General features: G+C 44.0%; 1 protein-coding gene across 2 annotated transcripts; it reads left to right on the top strand.

The window, feature by feature from the left end:
- The first annotated feature begins 21 nt into the window (after positions 1-21).
- dzank1 (double zinc ribbon and ankyrin repeat domains 1) lies at positions 22-15,628 on the top strand. Of its 2 annotated transcripts, none has more exons than XM_052527409.1 (21): positions 22-224; positions 336-451; positions 635-788; positions 1,044-1,173; positions 1,561-1,606; positions 2,097-2,203; positions 2,508-2,590; positions 2,718-2,835; positions 3,218-3,331; positions 3,657-3,749; positions 4,695-4,817; positions 5,059-5,223; positions 5,766-6,009; positions 6,654-6,757; positions 9,949-10,032; positions 10,252-10,369; positions 12,867-12,958; positions 13,397-13,480; positions 13,758-13,885; positions 14,243-14,317; positions 14,657-15,628. In XM_052527409.1, exons 2-21 carry the CDS (start codon positions 343-345, stop codon positions 14,826-14,828), a joined length of 2,343 nt encoding a protein of 780 aa, XP_052383369.1. In that variant the 5' UTR covers positions 22-224; positions 336-342; the 3' UTR covers positions 14,829-15,628. The 2 variants fall into 2 exon arrangements, with proteins under 2 accessions (XP_052383369.1, XP_052383368.1); XM_052527408.1 differs by having other exon boundaries at positions 23-224; positions 1,558-1,606.
- Positions 15,629-15,703: the final 75 nt, after the last annotated feature.

The following is a 15,703-nucleotide window of genomic DNA, read 5'->3' as shown; positions in this document are numbered from 1 at the left end:
CATAGAACGCAGTGAATTACATTTCTATGGCGCGAGCATTCAAAGTTCAAAGTATTTCAGGAATTGCAAAATGATAACTAATATAATGAAAGTTGAGAATAAACCATGAAAACATTGTGAATCCTGCCATTGGCTGTGGTGGTTGCTAAGGAGTATGTTTCTCCGTTGCTGCGTCGAATAGGCAATGAAACATCAGCGGTCACTGATCATCGCATCTATATCAGGTAGAACAACGCCTTTATCCCGCTTAAACATTTTAGAATAAGACATGTCACTTTTGTAATGGACTGATGAAAAGGTTTTTTTTTATAGCCGAATGCATTTTTTTATTATAGACCGAATATGGCAGCAGGTTGCATTGTGGTGCCTCTCATCATACCGATTCGAATCCCCCCTCCTGGTAAAGCCAAGCATGAGATAGACACCACAACTCCTGTGGAGCTCAAATCAGGTGAAAACAAGCGTGTATCCATAATGTGTGGATGTTGCTAGAGTAAACATTAATATATATAATCTACCACTTTTATGTTTGAACATTGTTTCATTGTTAAAAACGAGATCCACAATGCACTGATAGACAACATCTGCCCTAGATTCCATGTTTTTTTGACAAACAACATATATTGCTGCCTAGATACCCAAGATGTCACTATCTACTACACTCTGGATGGTACTAAACCAGAGGTGACGAAGAGACCAGGGTTTGGAGAGAACAACACTTTGAAGTATAGCGGACCAATACGCTTACCTGAGGGCAAAGTGTCAGTCAAAGCTCTGGCTATCACCAGGTTGGATTGTGAAATGATTCGACGAAAATATATCACACAAAGACATTTATTGTTTCATTGCCATTCAGTCTTGTGTCAAATATGATTTAGTTTTGAATCAACATGTACAATTGAATCAACATAATAGTCCCAAAAGTGCAAACTCCAAGCAAAATAAAGGGTACCCTAAATGCTTATTTGACTGAGGTCTGGTGCTGTTATGTTATAATAATTGCTATTATGGATAATTGATGACTGAAACTGAATCTGCCTTAGGGATGGTCGAGAGAGTGCCATAGTCACCAAGCTATTTCTGGTGGAGTATGTGCCCTCAAACGAGCCACCTTCCATTGAGGACAAGGATGATAACTTTCTGAAGGAGTATGAACGAGACCTCTCTAGACAGGTATAGTCAGGCATATTTGCATGCTAACACTTCATTTCAATGTCGTATGAAGTTTGACATGTAACGACAGCTTATGACAAGATATGTCACATTGCCAGTCTGCATTCAATTTGCTATGAATCTCTAAAACTTTACTAAAACATCAGGCTTCTTCACAGATTTTCTGGGGAAGCCTAGCAATGACGTGACATAACTGACACAACTGTTATTGCATGTTAGGCTACATCAAGCGCTAAGGCATTCTCATGAAAACCGTATGCATTACAATGAAGGAGCATTCAAACAAATGTGTTGTCATCTGCATCAATATTTGTTCTGAATAAGCTGAGGGGAAACTGAGTATACTGTTACTGTGGGTCTATTGCATTGTACTGTTTCTCACAGGAGATGGGGACAGCGAACGGTTCTGGAGATGCCTCACTGAAGCTTCAAGGTATGTCTAATTGAATAACTTTTACTGGTGAGCAATGCACACTGCCCAAACAACATCCCAAAGATAGCTCAATACCAATTTCCCTAAAGGGCTATTTCCCCCTCCACTATAAATATATTAGTGTCACAAAAATATTTGTGTACACTTGACCATACAACTGTCATACTGTAATGTAAGTACTAAATGTCATATTCATGTGCAATGTGAAACACTGTTATAAACTCAATATCAGCATTTCTAAATGCTTGTCTCAATACGTGCAAGCTGCTGTGTCAGTGCATACCATAGAATTAGAATAGGATCTCTATGGTGCGAACACCGTCAAACGGACATGTACTATATATATATGGAGATTCCTATAATTCTTATAAACCTTCATAAGCGATCAATAATACCCTTTATAATATGAAGGGGATTCCTGATAGTTTATGAATGTTATGCAGTGCAAGAGCGTGTAAGTTTTGGTAATAGTTGTGTGTGTCCTCTTTAGTGCCAAAGACCTACCGGCCCCCTAAAGGTCCACGGTTCCTCAGCAGCCGTCTAGGGCCTGTGTCCCCTGCTCTGGAGCCCATGTCTTCACATCGTTCTCAAACACTGGTACATTCACCAAAAATATATTGTGAATATTATTTAAGCAGTAAGGCCCGAGGGGGTGTGTTGTATGGCCAATATACCACGGCTAAGGGCTGTTCTTAGGCACGACCCAATGCAGAGCCCTTAGGGCTCGAACCACCCGGTTTATAATTATATTTATATTATCAATTATATTATTATATTATATCCAAGTTAGCTTATGGTCATTGTCATACCATGCATGGATTATCAAATCATATGAGCAAATACAGCTCCTTACTTAGAACGCCACAGAACATTCATTCTTTGGTGTTAAATGGTCTTTCAGAATGCAAGCTTGGAAGACAGTCCTTTCAAAAACCTAACCAGCACTCAAATGTCAAGGATCCAAAGGGAGACAGACTTTCTGAGGTGAGTGAACAGAAAGTGAGAGAGAGAGAGAGAGAGAAAGACAGAGAAAAAGCATGAGACAAAGATGCAGAGAGATTGTTTCTAATGGAGAAGCGAATGATCTCTCGCGACTTCTACCTTTCCCCAGGTGTGCAAAGTGCTTGAGCCATCGCCCCTCAGACCCCTTTGCCCGCTTTTGTCTGCAGTGCGGCACCGCTGTGCTGCCTGTGCCAGGCCAGAGGCTGCCACCCACAGAGGGTGGACAGGTATCACCCCAGTCCTAAAACCAACTTCTACTATTGATACTGCTACTATTGTTAACATTTTGTTGATGGCCTACTCTTTGACTGTGTGCACATTTTACAGTGTGGCATTTAACATTAGGTTCATTTTACTGTGTTTGTTTTATGATGCAGAAAAATGCCACCACAAAAAAATATGATTTCAGGGAAAATCACAAAAGGGATTTGGATATACTTTTGAATATCGCAGTATATAGCCGCAAAATGTAAATGCAGTTTAGTGTTATTCAGTGTTTTAAATAGTTTTCCTCCCTTAAGTCACCCAAGGATAAAATGTCTGTATGGTCATTCTGGCATTTCAATTCAATGTTTACCAGTCCAGGTTTGGGTTCTCCTTTGTATTTAGATGGGCTTGTGTGTCCACTGTAAAACAATGGTGCCTGTCAACACCCCCACATGTGTGGTATGTGAGGCCCCCATGAGCCCCCAGCTCCAGCCTCAGGCCAGCTTAAGACTCCAGGTAAATATCAAGTTTACTGCCACATACACTCCGCTTTCAAACACCTTGTGACTTTGCACATATACACGTTTGAATATAGAATACTTTATTTGCAGGTGTGTTAACATTTACCTTTTCAATACAAAGCAGTGTAAATGGATAGTTTTTTTCACTTGCACTCTGTGTGTGTGTGTGTGTGTGTGTGTGTGTGTGTGTGTGTGTGTGTGTGTGTGTGTGTGTGTGTGTGTGTGTGTGTGTGTGTGTGTGTGTGTGTGTGTGTGTGTGTGTGTGTGTGTGTGTGTGTGTGTGTGTGTGTGTCCACTCGCTTCCTTTTCCTGTGCTGTAGAACAAGGTGATCTGTCCGTCATGTGGAACCGGAAACCCTCTGCATATCTCAACTTGTGTCACCTGTGAAACTAAACTACTGCAGCCACCCACTGTAAGAGCTCATTGATTGTATTATAGTAGCCTAATTATCCTTATTAGGCTTAGTTTAGACTTGTATAAATGCCTAGGTTTTTGTTGTAGTATGAAATTAGTCAGAAAGCAAGCAAACTACAAAAAAAATGTAACCAAGTTGAATTGGGTAAACTCACTTCTCAAGTTGAAAAACCTCCACCCGCAGCATATAATTACTAGCCTTTCAAGGGCGCAGCTAGCGTTTCAAGAGGGCGTTTCAAGAGGGCAGTCACATTAGTTTGTGAGACATAAGATTTTCGTCATAGGCTAGTGGTTAGAGCGTTGGACCAGTAACCAAAAAGTTGCTGCCTGGTTTGAATATCCGAGCCAACAAGGTGAACAATCTGTCGATGTGCCCTTGAGCAAGGTACTTAACCCTAATTTGCTCCAGGGTCGCCGTTGTGCTATGGATGATCCTATAAAACATCACACATCACTGCACCTATCCGGTGTATGAGACAATAAAACATATATACTGTACATATATACTTTAGTTATTGTATAATATGCTCCAGACAGCCAGTTTAATGTATCTACACTCCGGATATTTTATAGTTGAATATCACACTTACCTTCTAAGAAATATCTCTCTCAACATATTGAGAGCGTGAACTACCATGAGGAGTTTATACAACCAGGTTTCTCCCATTGCGCTGCTACTATTACTAGTACGTAGCCACTGGGTCTGCAGACTTTTGTTCCATCCCATCACTAACACACCTGTTTCAAATAATGATCTAGTCATGGTTTCAGTTTGGACTAGTGGTGTCAGTGGTGTTAGTGATGGGCTGGAATGAAAGCCTGCACATCCACTAGCTCTCCAGCACCGACCTTGTGAGAGATCTAGTGACTCTTGTACACATTAGATTTCATTTCTTGAGAAGTCAAGGTGCTACCATAGGCTTTTTGACATGTTTCTGTCTAGGCTGTAATGGGTGGTCAGAGTGCCCCGCCACTTCCATCTGGAGCAGGCAAGATGATGTCCTGTTCTAAGTGCAGCCGGGTCAACCACTCGGATGCGCGCTTCTGTGACTGGTGCGGTTCCAAGGTAAGCATACTACTTGCCCCAAGCATCTGTTCCTCCATCCTTTCAACCATTTCACTAAAACAGAATGTTGAAAGCAGCAATGAGGCTGGTTCCACCAGGTTAACATTAGCCTCTAGCAATTTAAACTTCTTCCACTACCATAAACATACTTTTAGAAAGCTGAAGCAAGCACACACAAAGTGTAGCTTTTATCCTCTGACCATTTCATTCTCTGTTGTAAACTGGTGCCCATCCCTGCCAGCCTGGCCATTCAGTCAGCTGTTTGATCTGCTCCCGGTGCGGAGCGAGCAGCCACCCCTATGCCAAATTCTGTGGCTCCTGTGGGGTGTTTCTGGAGGGGCCACCTAGAGGGGAGTCACGTGCCAGCCTTGCCTATTCCATGGGGGGGAAACTGGAGTTGGAGCGAGTACGTCCCTCACCTTGCCATATTTACTCATATCTAAACAGGTTTGGGGGGTCAATTTAATTTCAATTCAGTCAATTCAGGAAGTAAACTTAAATTCCAATTCCATATTCTGTTCACAGAGAATCATTGAGGAAAATTGGAATTTCAGTTTACTTCCTGAATTGAAATGATATTTAGCCCCACCCTGATTCTAATAACCCTCGTTAAAAGGGCACACGTGTGTGCACGCATTCTTAGTCACCAAATGTGGTACAGTGGTACATTCTCTGAGTGTTTTGTTAGAGCCATCCTTCCCACAATTAAATAAATAAATTGTTAAATAAATAATAAATTAATTAATAATAATTAAAATAAATACATTTCTATCTTTCTCAATATCTCCTTATTTCTCATCCCCCTCCTCTCTCTGTCTATCACTCTTCCTCTTTCTTTCTTTCTTTCTTTCTTTCTTTCTTTCTTTCTTTCTTTCTTTCTCCTTCTCTCTTTCTCTCTTTCTTTCTTTCTCTCTTTCTCTCTTTCTTTCTTTCTCCCTCTCTCAACAGATGTCCACTCACACCTCTGACGGTGCCACTGCCACCTGGCAGGCTGTGCCCTCCTCCGTTTCCCCCAGTGTGGCGTTGGCCCCGGCTCCAGCACGGACGGACCAGCAGACTCAGACGGTGGGCTTGTTCTACCCGTCGGGCACTGAAGTCCACAGGAAGGGCCAGCAGGTGGCACTGGAGCTGAGGAGACAGGAGCAGATGAGGGACCGCAGACCACTGCTCACAGCTATAAGCCCAGGCAGAGGTGACCACTTGCCAGGGCCTAAATAACTGCTAACTAGTGTAAATTGAAGTTGCCCCTAGATGCTGATCTTGGGTCAATTTACCATTTTCCCCACTATTGGTTAAGGTTAGGATTGGAGAGGAAGTTGATCCTAGATCTGTTCCGAGAGGGAACGTTATCCCAGAGCACTACTAACCCTAATGGAGTGATAGAGGGAGAAAATCCTCAGTGAAGCCTGAACTGGCGACCATGTGGCTACAGGGAAACAGCACAGGGCGAGGGCATTTTTTTTGTGCCCCAAAAGCCCAGGCCTCCCGGCAGAGTTAGTAAGACACCTGCATAGACGGAGGTTATATAGTACAAGCACTAACCAACGCTACAGAGCTGACCACTTTCTCAATCAATCACATTTATTTTATAAAGCCATTTTCACATCAGCAGTTGTCACAACGTGCTATACAGATACCCAACCTAGAACCCCAACGAGCAAGCAAAGCAGATGCAGAAGCACGGTGGCTAGGAAAAACTCCCCGGAAAGGCAGGAACCTCCTACTGTTTTATTGCTTGCACCACGAAGTAGTAAAATAAATGCTGAGGACTCTTTTTTTAGAAACTGTCTCTGACACTTTTGTTCTCCCTTTTATCGCTCTCTCACTCTTCTTTAGGGTACTGGAGGAAGCAGCTGGACCATGTGTGTGCTCACCTGCGCAGCTACACTCAGAACAACACTGAGTTTCGAGCTCTCATAGGGGAGCCTCGCATGGGCCGGGTATGACCAGCCTCTCTCATAACTAATCCGGGCTATAATCTTGGTAATACTTTTCTGAAAACAAACAGATACAGAATGTTTTATTAGCTTGTATGAACCTTTATGTACAGTTGAAGTCGGAAGTTTACATATACCTTAGCCAAATACATTTAAACTCAGTTTTTCACAATTCCTGACATTTAATCCTAGTAAAAATTCCCTGTCTTAGGCCAGTTAGGATCACCACTTTATTTTAAGACTGTGAAACGTCAGAATAATAGTAGAGAGAAGGATTTATTTCAGCTTTTATTTCTTTCATCACATTCCCAGTGGGTCAGAAGTTTACATACACTCAATTACTATTTGGTAGCATTGCCTACATTTTTTCGGGTAGCCTTCCACAATCTTCCCACAATAAGTTGGGTGAATTTGGGCCACTCCTCCTGACAGAGCTGGTGTAACTTAGTCAGGTTTGTAGGCCTCCTTGCTCGCACACGCTTTTTCAGTTCTGCCCACACATTTGCTATAGGATTGAGGTAAGGGCTTTGTGATGGCCACTCCAATACTTTGACTTTGTTGTCCTTAAGCCATTTTGCCACAACTTTGGAAGTATGCTTGGGGTCATTGTCCATTTGGAAGACTCATTTGCGACCAAGCTTTAACTTCCTGACTGATGTCTTGAGATGTTGCTTTAATATATCCACATAATTTTCCTCCCTATTTTGTGAAGTGCACCAGTCCCTCCTGCAGCAAAGCACCCACACAACATGATGCTGCCACCCCCATGCTTCATAGTTGGGATGGTGTTCTTCGGCTTGCAAGCTTCCCCCTTTTTCCTCCAAACATAACAATGGTCATTATGGCCAAACAGTTCTATTTTTGTTTCATCAGACCAGAGGACATTTCTCCAAAAAGTACGATCTTTGTTGCCATGTGCAGTTGCAATCCGCAGTCTGGCTTTTTTTGTTGCGGTTTTGGAGCAGTGGCTTCTTCCTTGCTGAGCGGCCTTTCAGGTTATGTCGATATAGATCAAATCAAATCAAATCGATTTATATAGCCCTTCGTACATCAGCTGATATCTCAAAGTGTTGTACAGAAACCCAGCCTAAAACCCCAAACAGCAAGCAATGCAGGTGTAGAAGCACGATGGCTAGGAAAAACTCCCTAGAAAGGCCAAATCCTAGGAAGAAACCTAGAGAGAAACCAGGCTATGTGGGGTGGCCAGTCCTCTTCTGGCTGTGCCGGGTGGAGATTATAACAGAACATGGCCAAGATGTTCAAATGTTCATAAATGACCAGCATGGTCGAATAATAATAAGGCAGAACAGTTGAAACTGGAGCAGCAGCACGGCCAGGTGGACTGGGGACAGCAAGGAGTCATCATGTCAGGTAGTCCTAGGGCATGGTCCTAGGGCTCAGGTCCTCTGAGAGAGAGAAAGAAAGAGAGAAGGAGAGAATTAGAGAACGCACACAGGACACCGAATAGGCCAGGAGAAGTACTCCAGATATAACAAACTGACCCTAGCCCCCCGACACATAAACTACTGCAGCATAAATACTGGAGGCTGAGACAGGAGGGGTCAGGAGACACTCGTTTTACTGTGGATATAGATACTTTTGTACCTGTTTCCTCCAGAATCATCACATGGTCCTATGCTGTTGTTCTGGGATTGATTTGCACTTTTCGCACCAAAGTACGTTCATCTCTAGGAGACAGAACGCGTCTCCTTCCTGAGTGGTATGGCGGCTGCGTGGTCCCATTGTGTTTATATTTGCGACCTATTGTTTCTACAGATAAACGTGGTAGCTTCAGGCATTTGGAAATTGCTCCCAAGGATGAACCAGACTTGTGAAGGTCTACAATTTGTTTCTGAGGTCTTGGCTGATTTCTTTTGATTTTCCAATGATGTCAAGCAAAGAGGCATTGAGTTTGAAGGTAGGCCTTGAAATACATCCACAGGTACACCTCCAATTGACTCAAATTATGTCAATTAGCCTATCAGAAGCTTCTAAGGCCATGACATAATTTCCTGGAATTTTCCAAGCTGTATAAAGGCACAGTCAACTTAGTGTATGTAAACATCTGACCCACTGGAATTGTGACACAGTGAATTATAAGTGAAATAATCTGTCTGTTGTTAGAAAAATTACTTGTGTCATGCACAAAGTAGATGTCCTAACCGACTTGCCAAAACTATAGTTTGTTAACAAGAAATTTGTGGAGTGGTTCAAAAACAAGTTTTAATGACTCCAACCTAAGTGGATGTAAACTTCTGACATCAACTGTATTTCTATAACTGTAAGTTAGACAGGGTCATCATAAGATCATTAGTGTCACTAAGACATTAAAAAGGGCGTTGGCCTCCCGAGTGGCACAGCCGTCTAAGGCACTGCTTCGAAGTACTTGCTGCGTTACTGCAGATCCTGGTTCGATACAGGGCTTTGTCGCAGTGTACAGCGTTTCCTCCGACACATTGGTGCGGCTGGCTTCAGGTTTAAGCGTGCATTGTGTCAAGCAGTGCGACTTGACAGGGTTGTGTTTCGGGGGACGCACGGCTCTCGACCTTTGCCTCTCCTGAGTCCGTACGGTAGTTGCAGCGATGGGACAAAACTGTAATCGGACTGTAATTGGTGCATTGTAATTGGTGCATTGGGGGGTGGGGAATGGAATTAATTGTACTTTTTAATTTATTTTTCTTCCTGGGGAAGGACTGTGGGAGGGGTCTCGAATGGTTGAGGGACAGCTATTGGGGAACTGTGGGGGGATCTTGGAGGTTTCGGGTTCACATTTTTTGGCATGGTGGTAGATTGGTCAACATGCCCTTGAGCAGGGCATTGACCCTGGATGCTTTTGTGTATCGCTCTGAATGGGAATCTGTTGGATGACTGGTATGATGTAGTTATTGAGCAGCTTCACTGCAAGTATATTGTATGTTTCGAATATTCAATTAAGAAATATGTTTTTTTAATAAAATAACAAAATAAAAAGACTAACTACCAATTGGATATGACAAAATTGTGTGGGGGGTGTCATAGATGTTTATGACAAGTCTTACAAAACATTATATCTGTACGGTGTTATCATTATCTGGAACCAAACACTATCTGTAGCATTGGTTCCAATTCATGCAAATGTCCCTAAGAAGGTATTCATAAAAGTAGATCTTTGATGTATGTTCATGTGCTTCTTGTTCTTTTTTCCTCGGTTCAAGATGGTTTCAGCTGTGATCCAGGAGGACAACTATGAAGTCAGTTTGAGGATCAACTTTGTCTCCGCCGGACTTGAAAAAATGAAGGTCTTTCATTTTTGCTATGCTATGACACTTTGAAATGGGCACATTTAAATTGACATTTCTGTTATACATTGTAATATGTCACCCGTCAATCACTTTTCATTTGCTAAATATTGTGGGATTCCTTGTCCTGTGTAAAATCTTCCTTTAGTAAATTCTTCTTTGTCTTGTCTGGAGCATATTTCAGGCCAAACAAAAGGCCCACAACAAATATTGTCTTAGTCCTGTCAGGTAGACGGGACTGAGAAGCCCCTTATCCTATCAGAGAACCAGAACCTCAGCAGTGTGACGGAAGGCATGAGTGGCCTATCAGCCAGACAGACCAGCCTGGGTGAGAAAGGTAAACCTACCTACTTTTTATTTCAACTTGAGATATTAATACAAGCTACTGTCTATCTTATTCTTATCACTCGGGGACAGATTACGTTTCTGTTTAGGGGGGTGGAGACTTCGCTAGTATCTTTCTCTCAACCTCTCCTGCCAGACCCTAATTGAGCATCTGACGCAATTACGCAATATTTTATTTATTCTACTTTAGAGGGTTTTTATTAACGAGAGATTTACTAAATTTACATGCCTGACCCCCGTCGCCATGGGGCATGTGTAGACCAATACACCAGAATCCGCCACTACATGCTTGACTCTTAAGCCAGAATACTAACCTTAAGTTATTCATTGACATCTCAGAACAGGGCTCCGGGCAGCCGAGCGGAAATGGAGGAAAACTCGCCTCCCTGCGGACCTGGCATCCTTTCACTCCCTCCTCTCTACATTTTCCTCCTCTGTCTCTGCTGCTAAAGCCACTTTCTACCATTCTAAGTTCCAAGCATCTGCCTCTAACCCTAGGAAGCTCTTTGCCACCTTCTCCTCCCTCCTGAATCCTCCCCCTCCCTCCTCCCTCTCTGCAGATGACTTCGTCAACCATTTTGAAAAGAAGGTCGATGACATCCGATCCTCGTTTGCTAAGTCAAACGACACCGCTGGTTCTGCTCACACTGCCCTACCCTATGCTCTGACCTCTTTCTCCCCTCTCTCTCCAGATGAAATCTCGCGTCTTGTGACGGCCGGCCGCCCAACAACCTGCCCGCTTGACCCTATCCCCTCCTCTCTTCTCCAGACCATTTCCGGAGACCTTCTCCCTTACCTCACCTCGCTCATCAACTCATCCCTGACCGCTGGCTACGTCCCTCCCGTCTTCAAGAGAGCGAGAGTTGCACCCCTTCTGAAAAAACCTACACTCGATCCCTCCGATGTCAACAACTACAGACCAGTATCCCTTCTCTCTTTTCTCTCCAAAACTCTTGAGCGTGCCGTCCTTGGCCAGCTCTACCGCTATCTCTCTCAGAATGACCTTCTTGATCCAAATCAGTCAGGTTTCAAGACTAGTCATTCAACTGAGACTGCTCTTCTCTGTATCACGGAGGCGCTCCGCACTGCTAAAGCTAACTCTCTCTCCTCTGCTCTCATCCTTCTAGACCTATCGGCTGCCTTCGATACTGTGAACCATCAGATCCTCCTCTCCACCCTCTCCGAGTTGGGCATCTCCGGCGCGGCCCACGCTTGGATTGCGTCCTACCTGACAGGTCGCTCCTACCAGGTGGCGTGGCGAGAATCTGTCTCCTCACCACGCGCTCTCACCACTGGTGTCCCCCAGGGCTCTGTTCTAGGCCCTCTCTTATTCTCGCTATACACCAAGTCACTTGGCTCTGTCATAACCTCACATGGTCTCTCCTATCATTGCTATGCAGACGACACACAATTAATCTTCTCCTTTCCCCTTCTGATGACCAGGTGGCGAATCGCATCTCTGCATGTCTGGCAGACATATCAGTGTGGATGACGGATCACCACCTCAAGCTGAACCTCAGCAAGACGGAGCTCCTCTTCCTCCCGGGGAAGGACTGCCCGTTCCATGATCTCGCCATCACGGTTGACAACTCCATTGTGTCCTCCTCCCAGAGCGCTAAGAACCTTGGCGTGATCCTGGACAACACCCTGACGTTCTCAACTAACATCAAGGCGGTGTCCCGTTCCTGTAGGTTCATGCTCTACAACATCCGCAGAGTACGACCCTGCCTCACACAGGAAGCGGCGCAGGTCCTAATCCAGGCACTTGTCATCTCCCGTCTTGATTACTGCAACTCGCTGTTGGCTGGGCTCCTGCCTGTGCCATTAAACCCCTACAACTCATCCAGAACGCCGCAGCCCGTCTGGTGTTCAACCTTCCCAAGTTCTCTCACGTCACCCCGCTCCTCCGCTCTCTCCACTGGCTTCCAGTTGAAGCTCGCATCCGCTACAAGACCATGGTGCTCGCCTACGGAGCTGTGAGGGGAACGGCACCTCAGTACCTCCAGGCTCTGATCAGGCCCTACACCCAAACAAGGGCACTGCGTTCATCCACCTCTGGCCTGCTCGCCTCCCTACCACTGAGGAAGTACAGTTCCCGCTCAGCCCAGTCAAAACTGTTCGCTGCTCTGGCCCCCAATGGTGGAACAAACTCCCTCACGACGCCAGGACAGCGGAGTCAATCACCACCTTCCGGAGACACCTGAAACCCCACCTTTTCAAGGAATACCTAGGATAGGGTAGGTAATCCTTCTCCCCCAACAAGATTTAGATGCAAGTGGCTGTTCCACTGGTTGTCATAAGGTGTATGCACCAATTTGTAAGTCGCTCTGGATAAGAGCGTCTGCTAAATGACTTAAATGTAAAATGTAATCTCAGAAGTATTGGGTTATTATTTGTTTTAGATCATTCTTTATATTCACGTGAATTTATTTTAGGTACAGTTTTATGTACTGTGTATTCATGTTGTCTGGCTGTGATGTTGCTGTTAGAGAGTGAGAACGCTACCTCAAAGTCTGCAGCTTCCAGAACAGTGAAAAACCTCAGTCAGAGCTGGACCTCAGACGTTGCACAGAAACCGCCTGTGAGTTGGACTTTTTCTTAGCTGAGGCTTTGGCTCGGACTTGGAACAACCCAGAAACAACCCCAAGCCCTTGTGGAGATCTGAGAGGATCACATATGGTCCACCCGGCTCTCCAATAGGCTTGGTAGGACTTTAGGCATATTGCTTTTGCCTGTCAAATCCTTTCAGATCTCCACAGGTACCGAGGGTTTAAGGGATTGGGGTTGTTTCTGGACGGAGCCATAGCTTTATACTTTTGTTTTCAGTCATTTGTGCCCTTGGAAAAGTGCAAACTTTCCGCAGTGCAGTTCAGTTGAATCCAACTGCATTATTTCACGGGCATGATCTGTTTCAATGCACACATTCACGATGGTGCTAGGTCACTGCATATCTAACTGTAAGTGAATGGTGTTATTGTCCAATGACCTTAATTTATGACAATTTATTTATATTTCCAAGCCATCCAAAGACAGTCTGCTTCTGAGGGAAGTTGGCCCAGACGGGAGGGGGGAGATCTCTGTGGTCCAGCAACTGCTTGATGAGGTAACTTAATCAAAGCTGGTAAAAGGAATGTTCATATTGAGATGCTAGTTAAGATTCTGTCTCGAAGGACCATGAAATAACTACACCGACTGATATAGCCGAACCGAACTGTACTACGCTGACCTGGTTGCACAGATTCCAGAGTTGCTGGAATCTTGTTACATCCATGTGAAAGGAATATCAGAGCCAGCACTGCAGCTTTCGGGTCGGCATGGTAGAAAAAAAAAATCTAATTTTCCCTGCTTGTATTGCCCCGAACATTGCGATGTTGTGCCAGGGTGCAGATCCCTCATGCCAGGGGTGCGCCGGGCACCCTGCCCTGGTTGTTGCTGTGCTGCACGAGCACCACGAGGTCCTCCCTGTGCTGGTACAAAGGGGAGCTGACGTCAACCGGCAGTCTGGGCCGTAAGTACAGTGCCAACGGATTAAAGTCATTCAGATTTTTATTCAGATTCCCCCGGAGAATCTTGTTGGAAGTGGTCTCCCGAAGTGCTATTACTTTAAGTCTGCTACACACTATGCGAACGGAGTGCCGTATAATGTCCATTCTAAAAAATTCAGCGGCACAAAAACTCTACGCAAACCAAGCTCCGTCTGCGTAGTGTGTAGCAGCCTTTACATGTGCATGAGCTGCATCCAACCATTAATCGACACGGGTATGAATTTCATGCTGAAAATACTTGGAGATTTTGGACCTGGGATTGTCGTTCCTGTGTCTTTCACTTTAAAAAAGGTTAAGTTTCTCTCTTTCTTCTTTCATAGGGTGAACAACACCGCTCTGCATGAGGCTGCTGCTCTTGGGAGTAAGGGCTTACGGTGTGCAGAGACACTATTAGGGTAAGAGACTACCAGCTATATACTTTATATCTGTATGCTCCGGTTTAGTGCACACACGTAGGACAGCCCCAAGCCATTGCATAGCCCATATCAGGAATGTACTATTTCCAAAATACTGTACATCAGGGTTTCCCTGGGGCCACATTTAGTTTTTTGCCCTAGCACTACACAGCTGATTCAAATAATCTAAGCTTGATGATGAGTTGGTTATTTGAATCAGCTGTGTAGTGCTAGGCCAAAAAACAAAATGTGCCCCAGGTTGGGCCCCTGGACCGAGTTTGGGAAACCCTGCTGTACATAACCAGGGTCAATTCATTTATCCTATCCCAATCCTTCCAGATGCAACGCCAGCATTCGGAAGAAGAACGACAGAGGTCTGACGGCCTATGACTTGGCAGTCACTTCAGATTGCAGCCCTTTGGTGTCTCTACTAGCTGCTAAGATGGGTCAGGGCATGCTAGACAGACTGGTCAAACCCAGGACTCACCCAAACCTAGATGCATTCCGATGACAGAGAGAATTGTGTGCGGCCCCCAAATGGCACCCTATTCCCTATAATGCACTGCTATGGGCCCTGCTCAACAGTAGTGCACTAAATAGGCAACAGGTTCCCATTTGGGATGCAACCTTTTCTCCATGGTGGCCTTATTTTCTGAATCGAACATTCATCAATTATCTTGAATCTGTTAATCAATTATAATTTCCAGAAATGGGATTGATAAGTTATTTACCCCAACCTTATGTACTGTGGTGCTACAAACATCTACAACCATTTGAGGAAAAACACCAATTTCTTGTAAATGGCTAATTTGTTAATACTAACAAAACATTCGATTTGAATACAGATGTGCAATATAGTACTTGATTATAATAATAAATGGTACACATACTACTAGCTATAGTAACTAACACTAGTTCTAAGAGGCATGTACACTGAGGTCCAAAAGTATTGACAGTGACCCATTCCAGCGCTTTGAAATAAAACAATAACTGATGTTTAAGTGCAGACGGTCAGCTTTAATTTTAGGATATTTTCATCCATAGAAATTACATCACTTTTTGTAAATGGCCCCCCCCAGTTTAAGGAACCAAAAGTATTTGGACAAATTCACTTATTCAGAAAGTATTCATACCTGTTGACTCATTCCAAATGTTGTTACACTCGGAATTTAAAATATATTACACATTTTCATCTTACCCATCTGTAAACAAACCTCATAATTACAAAGTGAAAACATGTTTTTAGAAATTGTTGCATATTTATTGAAAAATAAACACAGAAGTATCTCATTTACATCACACCCGAGTGTCTTTCTGGGTAAGTCTCTAAGAGCTTTGAACACCTGTATTGTACAATATTTACCCATTATTCTTTATACAAGTTTT

Source organism: Oncorhynchus keta, chromosome 10 (assembly GCF_023373465.1).
Source record: "Oncorhynchus keta strain PuntledgeMale-10-30-2019 chromosome 10, Oket_V2, whole genome shotgun sequence".
Classification (NCBI taxonomy): Eukaryota; Metazoa; Chordata; class Actinopteri; order Salmoniformes; family Salmonidae; genus Oncorhynchus; species Oncorhynchus keta.
The sequence above is the reverse complement of the archived record's forward strand: the minus strand, read 5'-3'. Positions and strand labels throughout refer to the sequence as shown.